The sequence below is a fragment of the Carassius gibelio genome, chromosome A21 (assembly GCF_023724105.1).
Source record: "Carassius gibelio isolate Cgi1373 ecotype wild population from Czech Republic chromosome A21, carGib1.2-hapl.c, whole genome shotgun sequence".
Classification (NCBI taxonomy): Eukaryota; Metazoa; Chordata; class Actinopteri; order Cypriniformes; family Cyprinidae; genus Carassius; species Carassius gibelio.
In genome coordinates this window covers 3,780,170-3,793,313 of record NC_068391.1, presented here as the reverse complement: position 1 = coordinate 3,793,313, position 13,144 = coordinate 3,780,170, and the positions used below count along the sequence as shown (strand labels likewise).

The window sequence follows — 13,144 nt, the reverse complement described above, 5'->3', positions numbered from 1 at the left end:
TAACTCCTCTTTTGTGGTATAATAAATGATTTACAGGCCTGTGCTCTGAGCTCTGGCATCTCATAACGGCACACATGCTCTAGATCTGTTTAGATGTCACACAAACTGAACACAGAAATTCTTTGTGAAAAAAAAAAGAATACAAGGAATGCAATGATGTCATAAAGAAGAATATGAAATCTTGCATACATATATAATGTTCCGTCACATGTCTCAAGCTTCCTTTGAACTCATAAGCACCGCAATACAAGGCTGTCAGTGAAGAGGAGATGATTCATTTCCCATTGATTTTCATTATAACAGCAGAGGTAGCAGTTTATGGTATTTATCATAATGTCCGTACATCAAGGATACCAAAAAACATTCGCTTTCAAGCCAAATTGTATGTTCAGACTTGGCTAAGAAAGTGAAATATTCACATTTGTGTTCTTCTGTATGCATCTGTTCAACCTGTGCCTGAAAGATAAATATCATCTTATCGAAAGGAAAGATTGTGTCAATTTAAAAATTCAGTTTTTGCTTACAGTGGGGTATATTGTGCACAGGACAAGGACTCATTGTCAATATAATAATTTATTTTATTGAATTAAGCCATTTGCTGAGTGACATTTACTGATTGACAGTTAAACACATGTTTAAAGGTCAGAAACAGTTTTACACCTGGATTTCACAGAAAAACAATTAAAGCCAAAAGACAAATAAACGTTTAATCAAAAGTTTAAGCAGCAAAAGTTTTAAGGCAATCATCGTGAAACAATAAAACAATAATGAATTGCTATGTAAACTAAAAATCATTAAATCTCTGTAAATAATTCGAGTCTGCTACATGCAGTTGACAGTGATGCAAACAAAGCTACAGTGATGTCGTCAGCAGGAATGCTGATGTCATTGTTACTGATTCTAAATGATGTAATAGAATTAAAGGGACAGCAGCTGTTAATGAAAGGCTGTATGAGGACAGTACAGGCTGGGATTTGGGGTGATTAAGCTGATTTTATGTCAGCGTTTAATAGATTGAGTAATAGCAGGATGCCAAACTGCCATACAAAGCAAACTGTGTTTTTGGCTGGTGGGTGTTTTGCATTACTCAAGCAGTTAATTTACAGTTCACAGCATTTCACTATTGGACAATCATGTCACAGGCCTGAAAGATACTCTATGCAAGTACATGAACGCTAAAGTTACTAGTAATTCAAACTGAAATGAATGTAAAATGCTGCTTTTGTATTTTCAGTGTCGCATTCGATCACATTTGAAGGAAACTGAGCTTGCTAATGCAATCAGGGATGCAAAATATGTAGAGTGGGACACTTGCATAGAGTATGTTTCCAGATAAGGGATATCATGAAAAAATCAGTGCGATTCTTGCAAGATTTTTGATTAAAATAATTGTTCACACACAAACCATTCAGAAAAGCTTTAAAAAAAACATGTTTCAATCTCTGGAAGCATTAGGATTTTCCTTTATACATGAAAGACAATACTTTTTTTGTGGATTTTCTCAATTTTGGTAAATTGCTGTTGCAGGATTACAGTTTTATGGGCAGACACTTTCAGTACAATTGGATATAATCAACACATCTTTTATTGACATAAAAAAATGCATATTTGTAATATTATAATCTTATTGCTATAGTAACAGTTCCACAGCCTCATGCTTTAATGTAATAATTCCGTAACAATTAATAATATTACAATATAATCATACATATTGGATTTCAATAATGCACTATGGATTGTTATTGCTGTATAGAGTTGGAAGAAGAGGACTGCATGATTTGGGGGAAAACTATTTTAAATGTCATTTAAAAATTGAGGTTTGATGTGCTGCACAATATTGATTATATATCACTATAACTATAAAATAATAAAGCTAATAATAATAATAATAATAATTGATATTATTATTAAATAAAAACCCAAAATGTACAAAAAAATAAAATAAAAAAAGAAATATTAGTATTGTAAGGAGCCCCGCACATGGCATGCAAGGAAAAAAATTGTAGGCTAAAGTGTGTGCACGATTTACTAAATAATTCCCACGATTTACAAATTGTGCACACGATTTACTAATTAATTACCTCAATTTCTAATTGTGTGCATGATTTACTAATTAATTCCCTTGATTTACAAATTGTGCACACGATTAACTAATTAATTCCCTCAATTTATAATTATGTGCATGATTTACTAATTAAATCCATCGATTTACAAATTGTGCACACAATTTACTAATTCGTTCCCTCGATTTATAATTGTGTGAATGATTTACTAATGAATTTCCTCGAGTTAGAAATTGTGCACACGATTTACTAATTTTTTCTCTCACTTTATAATACAAGAGAATGAATTAGTAAATTGTTCGCACAATTTAGCAAATCGAGGGAACGGAATAGTAATCACGTGCACATTTAGGTACATCAAGGGAACGAATTAGTAAATTGTGTGCATGATTTATTTATTTATTTTTGCATGTCATCTGCAGGGCTCAAAACTATTGTAATATTTCACTAACATAAAACATTGAATCTTTAAGAAAAATTATATAACAATAATGATTTTATTTTATTTTACAACCTTAAAGTTATAATACTAATATTTACGGCTGTCTTTATTTATTTACAGACAAACTTATCGTATCGTGATTTTCAGCTTTATATTGATTGATGGTGCAGCCCTTGAAGATATTCACCTCTGAGTTCAACAACATCCCCAGCACTTCTCAAAACAGACGTCTTCATCCTGGCTTGTTAAAAAGAGAGGTCGGTTTCCACACTCCTCCCATCGAGAGATCCTTCCGTCTTCCACCAGGACGAACTTCCACTTCACCTGGCTCTCCACAGGGAGGCTGATAGTGTTGGCCCAGAACCCGTCCTTGGCTGTGTGTAGTGGAACAAATCTCTCCCAGGCTCCCAATTCCTCCAGGCTCCCGGTAACAGCCACTATCTGACTTGGAGAGTATGTGATGTAGTGAATCCTGAAGGTTACGTTAACCGTTTGCGATAAAGGGGGAACAGTCGCTACTCTCTTATTAGCTGGTTCTTCATCATCTTTGGCTGAACCGGTCTTGACTTGCCCTTCTTTTTCTCGTTGCATCTGTTTTTGTTCGGTTGCAGTTGGTGCAAGCCAAGGAAGATCTCTCAGCTCTGGTGCTCCAACATTTAGCCACTCATTATTGTCCATAATGGCTTCCATGATGCTGATCTCATCCTTTTCATGTTTCTTCTCTATTGTTGCACCCTCTTCATCAGTTTTCTTCTCTTGTGAGATGCTCATCTGTGTTGAAGACCCACCAATGAACGTATTATCTGCTTGGAAACCCGAGTAGTTCTGGAAGCCAAACCTGCTGCTGTGGTTGACCATTGTTTCCACAGCCGGGCTCAGGTTTATGGTGTCTGTGGCATAGCTTTCACTGTCAACCCAAGGCTGGCCTTTTATTTTCTCAACCGTATCTGTCTTCTTATCACAGCAACAGCGATCAAACTTATCTGTTTGTGGAAAACACCAATCATGATGGTCTTCGAACTTCTTGCTCGTGTCGTCCACTTCCTCCACAGTTGATGTCTTGATGTTTTCCTCTAACTGGATCTTACGGGCTTTGACTGAAGACGAATTGCTTTGAGTAATGACATGATCTTGATGTTTCTGATAAATGATCTCCCGAGCGCTTTCAGTTTCAGACGGTTCATCTGTCTCTACACTCGCAGACTTGTCAAGATATTCTTCTGTATCCTTCTTGACAGAATCGCGTTGGACGTCCGGCTGCGTCGAACCTACACTCACGTCAGCCGAAACCTCACACCCACCACCACCATCATCATCATCACCATCATCCTCACGCTGAATATATTCCTCACACTCCGTGATTTCATCAGGATCCATTTCTAAACACTGATCCAGATCAGAATCTGTTTTTTCTCCCATTTCAGGGTCCAGGTCCGTTAGAAGATCATCTGTGATCTCCTCCAAGTCCTTGAGAGTGCTGTCATTCAGGTCTTTCTCTGGTACCTCCGTAGGAAGGAGCATGCTGTCAGTGGATTCACTGCACTTCTTCTGCTTTCCATCCTGACATACTCCTAAAGGAGAACGAAAATGCATTATGTCACATGTGCTTCAAGTGATCAAACCTTTATATGCAAATTATTTTTAGCAAAGAACAGTCTTTTGTATTGCTTTACCTATTTTTCATCCTTATTTTGACTCAAAATGTTATTGGTGAATTAATGTTGTCACTGGTTTTATGGTTGTAAACAATTTTGTAAGAAGAAAAACAGTTCATGGGAAAAGTGCAAGTCACTGTTTTTAAATGTTGATGACCTGCAGCTGAAGAAGGTTACTTAGTGAGGGACCTTGGTATGTAATAAATCAACCAAAAAGAAATACCAGTGCTTACAGAGCAGCAAAATAATAGTGTCTACGCCTTCGGCTCTATGAGATGAAATGCTGCATCAGAGCTGCCTTCAACTCTGCACTGTCACAACACTCGGTTCATCTTGTTTTCTTGGCAGCTGAACACGAGAGTCACTGTCAATCTATCAACCAACCCGCTAACTGCATGCACACGATTGTGGAATATAATAGCCGGGAAACATTCAGACAAGACAGGGCTTCTTTGCTGCCTTTGCAGTGTAAAGACCTGTTAAAGAGATGCAAGAAAGAAATGGCTAACAACAATTCAATGTGCTAATGAATGCGAGAAAAAAAACCCCAGACTGTTCAGACTGACATCTCAGCTGAATAATAATGTAAAAAAAACTAAAAACTCAAAGCTGCAGGTTTACAGTGTTGCAGGAAAAAAGTTTGGGGTCTATAAAACCAAGGCTGCATTTATTTGATCAAAGCCACTGTAGTAAAAAAAAAGTAAAACCAGTAATATTGTGAAGTTGTTACAGCTTAAAATAATGGGTTTCTATTGTAATATATTTAAAAATGTTAAAAGTTGAATTTTCTGCATCATTACTCGTGTCACATGATCCTTCAGAAAATCATTCCAATATGATGATTTGCTGCTCTAAAGACATTTCTTATTATTATCATTAATAATGAAAATCCACTTGAAATCATTATAAAATACTCTAATGCCACTGTAAAAAAAATTAATCCTTAATTAATAAAAGTATTAATAAAAAAAAAAAATCAAAACTTTCGTTATTAATTACTGATTAAAAACTGAAGCATGACATCATATCCTACCATGTCCAAAAAATATTGCATGCTCTGAGTGTGACCTAGATCTAAGTCTAAAATTATTCCAAACATGACGATATCCAAAATCAAAAACAATCAATCTCAAAAACCAGCCCTCTAATTTTTTTTTGTCAGCAAATGCACAAACTGAATGACATGCAGAAATCGAGTTTTCTGACTGGCCAAAACAGCGCGCGGTCCACGCACCAAAGCACCTTTCTGCAGTCTATGGGAGTCACGTTGACACGTGTGCTTTCTAGAATCAGTAACATCTGACAAATAATAGTGATATTTTATGTGTTACTGCAAAAAAAGTCTCGCACCATCATTTAGTCTGTTTCAACAATTGTCCGGTTTTACCTGTTGACTCGGTAGGGCGATCATCCCTCTCTCTTTTCCTCCTCCGAGACGTGCTTCCTTCTCCCGACGCTGCCTTCGTTTCATTCCCGTTATTCTCGTCACCCTTATCGCGCTGACCTCTAAAGGATCGGTAAATGAAGAGCGCGGCGCACACCGACAGCATGGCAATGATCCCCACGGTGACTACGGCACCGAAGCCACCGATCACATCCAGCAGGGAATGAAAATCGCGCCGGTCCAGAACAATCGGTTTGCTGTTCTTCATGGTCGTCTTGTGAGCGAAGAGCGTCAATGTAGATGTGACGGTGAACGTGGCGCGGTGCGGGAGATCACTTCATTCTCAGCGCCGTGGGCGAAATGACCCTTTGATGCGGCAGAAGATGAAAATCAGGTGAGCACGCTGCCAATGAGCTCTCTCTCTCTCTCTCTCTCTCTCTCTCTCTCTCTCTCTCTCTCTCTCTCTCTCTATCTCTCTTTCTCTCTCTCGACCAATCGCTCTCTCGATCTATTTATATGATTTTTCATGGCGCATGTTCATTCATACTTAAAAAAAAATGTAATTAATTAATTAATTTTTTGTTTATTATTATTATTATTATTATTATTATTATTATTATTATTATTTTATATACCTTTTTATGTCTTCTATTTTGTGCCAAATTGTTTTTACATTTTTGGATGGGGCTTTTTCAATCTTCTTATTTTTTACTCTTTAAAAATTATTATTATCTGCATTAGCCTATATATAAATTAATAATTATTTTCTGCATATTCTTATATGAAAGTCTTGAACCACAAGGTTTCTTTTTAAAAGTGTAAATATAAAATCTTTTTTTTTTTTCAGATTTTTTTTTTCTGATAGATTTTTTTTTTTTTGCATTCTTCCTTTATATTCATACTTTTTGGTTTATATTTTCTTAACATTTTTATGTTTTGTTTGTTTTAATTCTATTATTTATTTATTGCGTAAGTATTATTATTATTTTTTTACCTCGCAGTTGTGCTTCTGTATATGCAATATTGCACACCTTACACCTAATAGAACATATTTGAATGCAATATTTACTTATTTATGAATTGCATTTCCCCTTTGATAGCATCCAGAATATAATTATATTTTATTTAGCAATTATGCCCCCCATCCCCACTGCAGGAGTCACTCAGTCAGGGTCAGTGCTGCTGATATGGTGGGTCTTTTGCTCAGAATGGGACAGTCAAAGTTCAGTTATTGATTAAATGTGGAACTCACTCTAGATTTAAATAAGCTGCACCAAAAATATCTGATATACTCTTATTGATCACACATTAGCTTGCTTTCTGTGTTTTGATTTTGATTGTACAAGAGAAACAAACTGGTTTTTAAGAACCACTTTGATTGCTTTAGTAAAAGATGTTAATATTATTATCATGTCAAATGCACATGATTAGATTTGAGCTCAAACATACTACATAATGGTAATCATTTGATCTTTGCATCCTCTGATAAAACTAATTACATTTTCTACAACAGTCTTAATCCATTTATTGATCTGCTGACTAATATCAGTCAGGCCAATCAATAAGAAGAGTCAGTCACCAGGGGAGTTTAGAAGATTAAGAGTTTTTGGCTTGAAGCCAGTTTGTTTCAGTTGTTCAGCTTGTAGCTTCCACAAATGTAAAGGTGTTGTTGGTACAAGAGATCATCTGCTGCCGCCTGCTGGTAAATGATGCTTAACTTATTAGATGACAACATTAACAATATACTTAAACATGCTAGCAACATGTAAATGCATAGGAAAAATACCAGTAACTCCCAGCAAACAGCACTCTTTGTGTTTTCAAAACAGTCTGATGTTGTCTGGAGTAGTCTAATATGATGTGTTTGTTATTTTAATGGTGCTATTTTTATTTTTATTTGGTGTTTGTTATTTTTAAACTTTATTTTAAACCATGTTAAAATTTCAGATTAGCCAGTATAAAAGTTTGTCAACAGTCTTTATTTATCTAATTAAATTATGTTGTAAATATCAGCATTGTGTCAGCTATTATTGACCCTGCTCTCTAGATATTGCCAATCAAAAACATATCACTCGGCTAATAACGTAATTACTTATTTTAGTAGTCTTATTAATTATAAATTAATTAATTAATGTATAATAGATGATAAAATAAAATTTATTGAAAATAAACCCAGAATAAATCTATTTATTCTTGCTCGTGTCGTCCACTTCCTCCACTTCCTGGTACTTGGTTCCTGGTTCCTGCGGTGGAAACACACCGAGTACCAGGCCAAAGTCCCTAGTTCCTGGGTAAAGTTCCTGCGGTGGAAACGCGGCAATACATTCAAAATTATTCCCTTCTTCCATTCCATTTCCACATTCTCACCTGTTGCATTAAAGCAGCGGCCTCTAAATATAATATATTTTTTAAAAATGCTGTTATACCACAATCAACCTTTTTTATTCCCGCATGTGATTTTGCATAATTTTGACTGATTTTTAAGGAAATGTTGTGATGCAGAAAATGAATCTCAACACATGACCTGACAGATATCATCACAGCCACACCCAAACACACTGAGAATGTTTATGTTTATTTGGAAAAAAGCTTTAAATGTTTATTTAAACTTGCTGTATGTTTACTTATGTATGAAAGTTTTCTCATCTAAAATGAATAGTAATAATAAAACAGTTAAGATGACATTTTTGTGATTGGTCCTATGATTTTTCTCTTGCAAACTAAAAAATAAAACACCAAAAAACTTCCTTAAACATCAGCTGCTATGAAAAATTCCGTGCGTGGGCAGAAAAGTTTTATTAAGGTATACAAACATTTAAAAAGTAAATAAAATATAAATTATTAAAATTAGGATTTTATCTAACATGTAAAACATTTTTTAAATGTTGCAGATTTATGACTGATTATCACATACCTGTACAAAATAAAATTTCTTTAAAAACCACTAAAAACATCATACTGTGTTTAAAACAAAATACCTGTAAAATATTTAAGAGCAAATGATTAAATGAACAGAAAATTGATTCACTGTTTGCTCAGGTGATTATGTTTAGGGCTGTATACTGAAATATTGCTCAGCCCACTTAGTTGATTTAACAATTTTTTAAAAACTTTTTGTCTACACTATTAATGTTTAGTGGTTTTGTAAATATCGCAATAATAAATAACTTATCCAACTTAATAAAATCTCTGAATATCACTAGAGAGATTGTTTGAATTGGACATACCAAAATAAATGAGTAAATTCTAACATTTAATTTTGTCAAAAATGTATATTATTTAATAGTATTTGATAGTAAAATTCATTTTTGACTCAATATTTTGTTAAATTTTAATCAACATATTTGAGAATGGATAAATTATACTGATCAATTTCAAGAAACAGTTATTTCTTATTTCACCGGCAGCCATATCACCCTGGAGCCCAAGACCGGTTTCCCACTGAAGCTAAGCAGGGCTGAGCCTGGTCAGTACCTGGATGGGAGACCTCCTGAGAAAACTAGGTTGCTGCTGGAAGAGGTGCTAGTGAGGCCAGCAGGGGGCGCTCACCCTGTGGTCTGTGTGGGTCCTAGCGCCCCAGTGTAGTGATGGGGACACTATACTGTCAACAAGCACCGTCCTTCGGATGAGACGTTAAACCAAGGTCCTGACTCTCTGTGGTCATTAAAAATCCCAGGATGTCTTCGAAAAGAGTGGAGGTGTGACCTCGGCATCCTTGCTGAATTTCCCTATTGGCCTCTGACCATCATGGCCTCCTAACAGTCCCCCAGTGATTAATATTCATCATAAACATCTGAGATCGACCCCAGTTTCCATTAATTTTATCTGATCACAGATCAGTTTTATAAATCTTTTGACAGTCTTCCATGGGGTTATAACCTGTTATCTGGTCCTCCTGAAGTAGTCTAATATAGTCTGATTGACGTTTTACGATTTCTGAGTAAAACCTTCAAATTTCAAGCTTTCAGACACATTAGTATCAAGTTTTTCATTAAACATTATCTAGTTAAATCATGTTTATGAGCCATCACTGACCCTGCTCTCAAGAGATCAGCCATTAAAAGCATATCATCAGCCAGTAGTGTGGAAGAAGTACAACTCTTTATAAATCACTGTAATCCTCTTACTAATGTATAATAGATAATAATGCCCTTTTATTAACAGTAATAGAACAAATGAATAAATGTCATGTCTTATGCATGCATTGTAAGCTTTATTGAAAATAAACCAAGAAAATATAGTGAAAAAAGGTGATTTTTAGATTTTATTTCATTAAATACATAGGGCTATATATTTATTTCAATAAATCTGATTTTGTTCACATTTTTTAATTTATCACACCAAATCACAGATAGTACAGAGGTGACACAAGCTTTATGAGTCGAGTAAATATTCAGTGAATATAAAGTAATTCATTTCAAAGCCTTAAATTTTGTGTAGACGATGAATATATTTCAATTACTGGTAGTATATCATTTTAAATTCATCACACCAAATCAAAGACAGTTCAGAGAATTACAACTTTATGTTTGTAAAGCTCACAATATTGTATATTTGCTGCAGCTGCATAATGTGTAGGTCTTCTGGATTCAGTGCAGCAGGATGAAGGAGAGCAGAGAACAGCAGAGGAACAGGAAGCTCTGAGAGACACCATTAGCACTGTTACACAGGTTCCCCTCACAACACGAGAAACTTTCTACACCAGGAATCAGTTGTGTGGCATCACAAAGAGATTTAGAGACACAGCCTTTTAAAGCCTGTGTCTGTACCCCAATAATGTCAAATGAAAAGACTGAAGAAGAAAACAGTTTGAGTCAGAGTCAAGTTGGCCACTGGTACATGAAATGTGTGTAAGATAATGAATCTTGTTTATTTTCCAGATTCTCACCTGTTGTATTAAAGCAGCGGTCTTCAGTTCCTGAACAGCTCACTGTGTTTGAGCAGGTATTCCCATCACAATAGTAACATTTCTTTCCATTGGGAGTGTTGCTGGGATCTACAGGAGGGAAAATAGATCCTTGTCTTATTGTGCACACAACATTTTAAGTCCTCATTGTAAAACATTTTTGTCTTTCCAGTCTTTCATTAAAAAGTAACATTTCACTTTGACTGTAAAACATTTGTTTTTGTTTGACGTCACATTCCTAATAGAAAATATAGTTCCATCTGATTTTTTTCTTGTTAAATGTTCTATAAACCGCTCTATAACATTAAAGTACAATACCTGGAGGATCTTGGTTGTTACAGAGATCAGTGTTACAGCACTGAGCAGAGACTCTTCCAATGCCGAGGTTGATGGATCCACTTGGACAGACAGACGGAGCACAACTTTTAAACTTCACTGTAGTACTGTTGACTGAAAACACACAAGTGATACAGGAATGAGCAGCTCAACTGAACAATATTTTGATTAAAAGTTTATTTAGAAATTTTTCGACATAGGAAGTGTATCGAACAGTGTATCAAAAGTATTTTCAGAGATCTAACAAAGGTGTAAGACCACCAAAAAAAATTATTTACATTTAGTGTTAATTTTTATTTTTAGACACAATTTTTATTCTATTTTCGTAATGATTTCAGTAATATATGTAGAACATTCTAAGCGTGCAATTATAAATTCTGTCCAGAATAGAATTCAGTCAGTTATGAGTACATCACTCTGAACTTACCAGTAGCTGTTGCACTGAAGCAGTTGGTAAATTCACTGGAACACTGTTTGTTCTGGTCACAGGAACTCAACGGACTTATGCAGTCATAACATTTGAGAGAGTGTCCTTTAATAATCAAAAAGAGAGGCAGTGAGAGAGAGACATCTTATACCCAGTAACATTACAGAAATTATTTATATTTTGTACCTCCAGTAAATAGGACGAACAGAAGAAGAGCTGAGATTTGCAGGTCCATCTTTGATCAAGAGGTGAATGAGATAACGTGCTTGTTTCAGAACTCATTTTATAGCTCATCAGACGGGGAAATGCGGAAATTTCACCCAGAAAATATGCATTCTCTCATTTTCTCACCCTTATGAAATTACATATTTAAGTATGACTTATTTCTTCTGCGTTCCATACATTGACATGCAAAGGGGTCCAATGTTGTTCATACAGGTCGAACTCGTTTAGTTACAGTTTAATAAAAAAAAATGTTTCCTCAATCTTGATTGTAGACTTCGTTTCAATACACTAATGTTTATGGTATGACCAACTTTGACATGATTGACAAAACCACGTACAGTAATAGTTCCCTTTCTCTTTCACTCAAAGAGACTGTTTGTCTTGTAATTATAATGAAACCCATTAAATTATAAAAATGAGTAAGGAATTAGAATTTAGTAGGAATTCGTAAGAAACAGCATGGGTGTTTTTAGAGTCAATAATTGTCATGTTATTGTTTTCTTAAAGGTAATCCACATGAAACTCAAATTAAATTTGACACAAGACCAAAGAACAAATGGTAGTAAAAAGTACTTAACTAAAATTTGTGTGTAAACCTTTTCCTCGTCAAAAAGATTTCAATTTCAAAAGAGTACTTATTATGTACATGACATGTACTGTACAAACTGAATGTATTTTTTGGACTTGCATGTTAACTGGAATCAAATACAAATTTATTATTCTTTAAATGTATATTAAATGCAATTAGTTCAACTTTATGGTGTTTTTTGACCCACTTAAGCAAGTGCATTTTATAATATTTAATTTCATACCGTTATTGTCCTTTAAATATGGTGAAAGTGTACTGCTGAATGTGCTAGTGTAAAGGTTTAGATATGTTAAGCCATTGTAAGAAATAATGCCATTAATAATACAGTCATAGCCAAAAGATTTGGCAGTGACATACATTTTATGCCTTGCAAAGTTTGCCACTTCAGAATTTGAAGATCATTTTTCCACGGGTTTCTATGGTATACTGAAAAACAATGATAAGAATATCATACGTTTTAAAGAATTTTATTGGCAAAAAAATATAATGAGTCAATATTTACAGTGTTGACCCTTGTTCTTCATAACCTCTGCTAATCGCTCTGGCATGCTGGACATCGGCTTCTAGCCCAAATCCTGACTGATGGCGATCCATTCTCGCCTTATTAGTTCTCAGAGTTGATCATAATTTGTGGGCTTTTGCTTGTTCACTCGCTTTTTTGAGGACTGAGTTCTCTATGGGATTGAGATCCAAGGAGTTGCCTGGCCACAGATCCAAAATTTCAATGTATTGATCTTCGAGCCACTTCTTTATCATTCTTGCTTTGTGACATGGTGCTCATAAGATGATCCACCACAGAATCAGACTTTAGTACTGCCTTTTACTTTGAGATTGATCTGAATTTAGTATGCAGATTTAAAATCATAAGAAATTGTTTACTGATACTGTTTTTGAAAACAAATCTTTGCATAACTACAGGAAACACTGCATTTAACAATGGGTTTGGGAAGAAAATACACTGTAAAAATTACTGTGATTTTAACGGTAAAAAAATGTTTAATGGTAATTTCCTGTAAATTTTCCAGGGAAAACCGCAAACTGACGTTACCAAAATTCTTTGCATTGCATTTCAAATTTTGTTTGAATTTGATGTTTTTTCTTTGGAATAACTATGTTT

At 34.8% G+C, this 13,144-nt stretch overlaps 1 protein-coding gene across 1 annotated transcript; it reads right to left on the bottom strand.

The window, feature by feature from the left end:
* Positions 1-557: 557 nt before the first annotated feature.
* LOC127942143 (uncharacterized) lies at positions 558-5,973 on the bottom strand. Its single transcript, XM_052537751.1, has 2 exons — positions 5,548-5,973; positions 558-4,076 (listed from the first exon to the last, which is right to left on the bottom strand). Exons 1-2 carry the CDS (start codon positions 5,810-5,812, stop codon positions 2,701-2,703), a joined length of 1,641 nt encoding a protein of 546 aa, XP_052393711.1. The 5' UTR covers positions 5,813-5,973; the 3' UTR covers positions 558-2,700.
* Positions 5,974-13,144: the final 7,171 nt, after the last annotated feature.

Coding starts and splice junctions, on each gene's coding strand:
- LOC127942143 (XM_052537751.1), bottom strand. CDS start 5,812: ATGAAGAACAGCAAACCGATTGTTCTGGACCGGCGCGATTTTCATTCC. Junction 4,077..5,547: donor TCGCCCTACCGAGTCAACAG/GTAAAACCGGAC, acceptor GTTCTCCTTTAG/GAGTATGTCAGGATGGAAAG.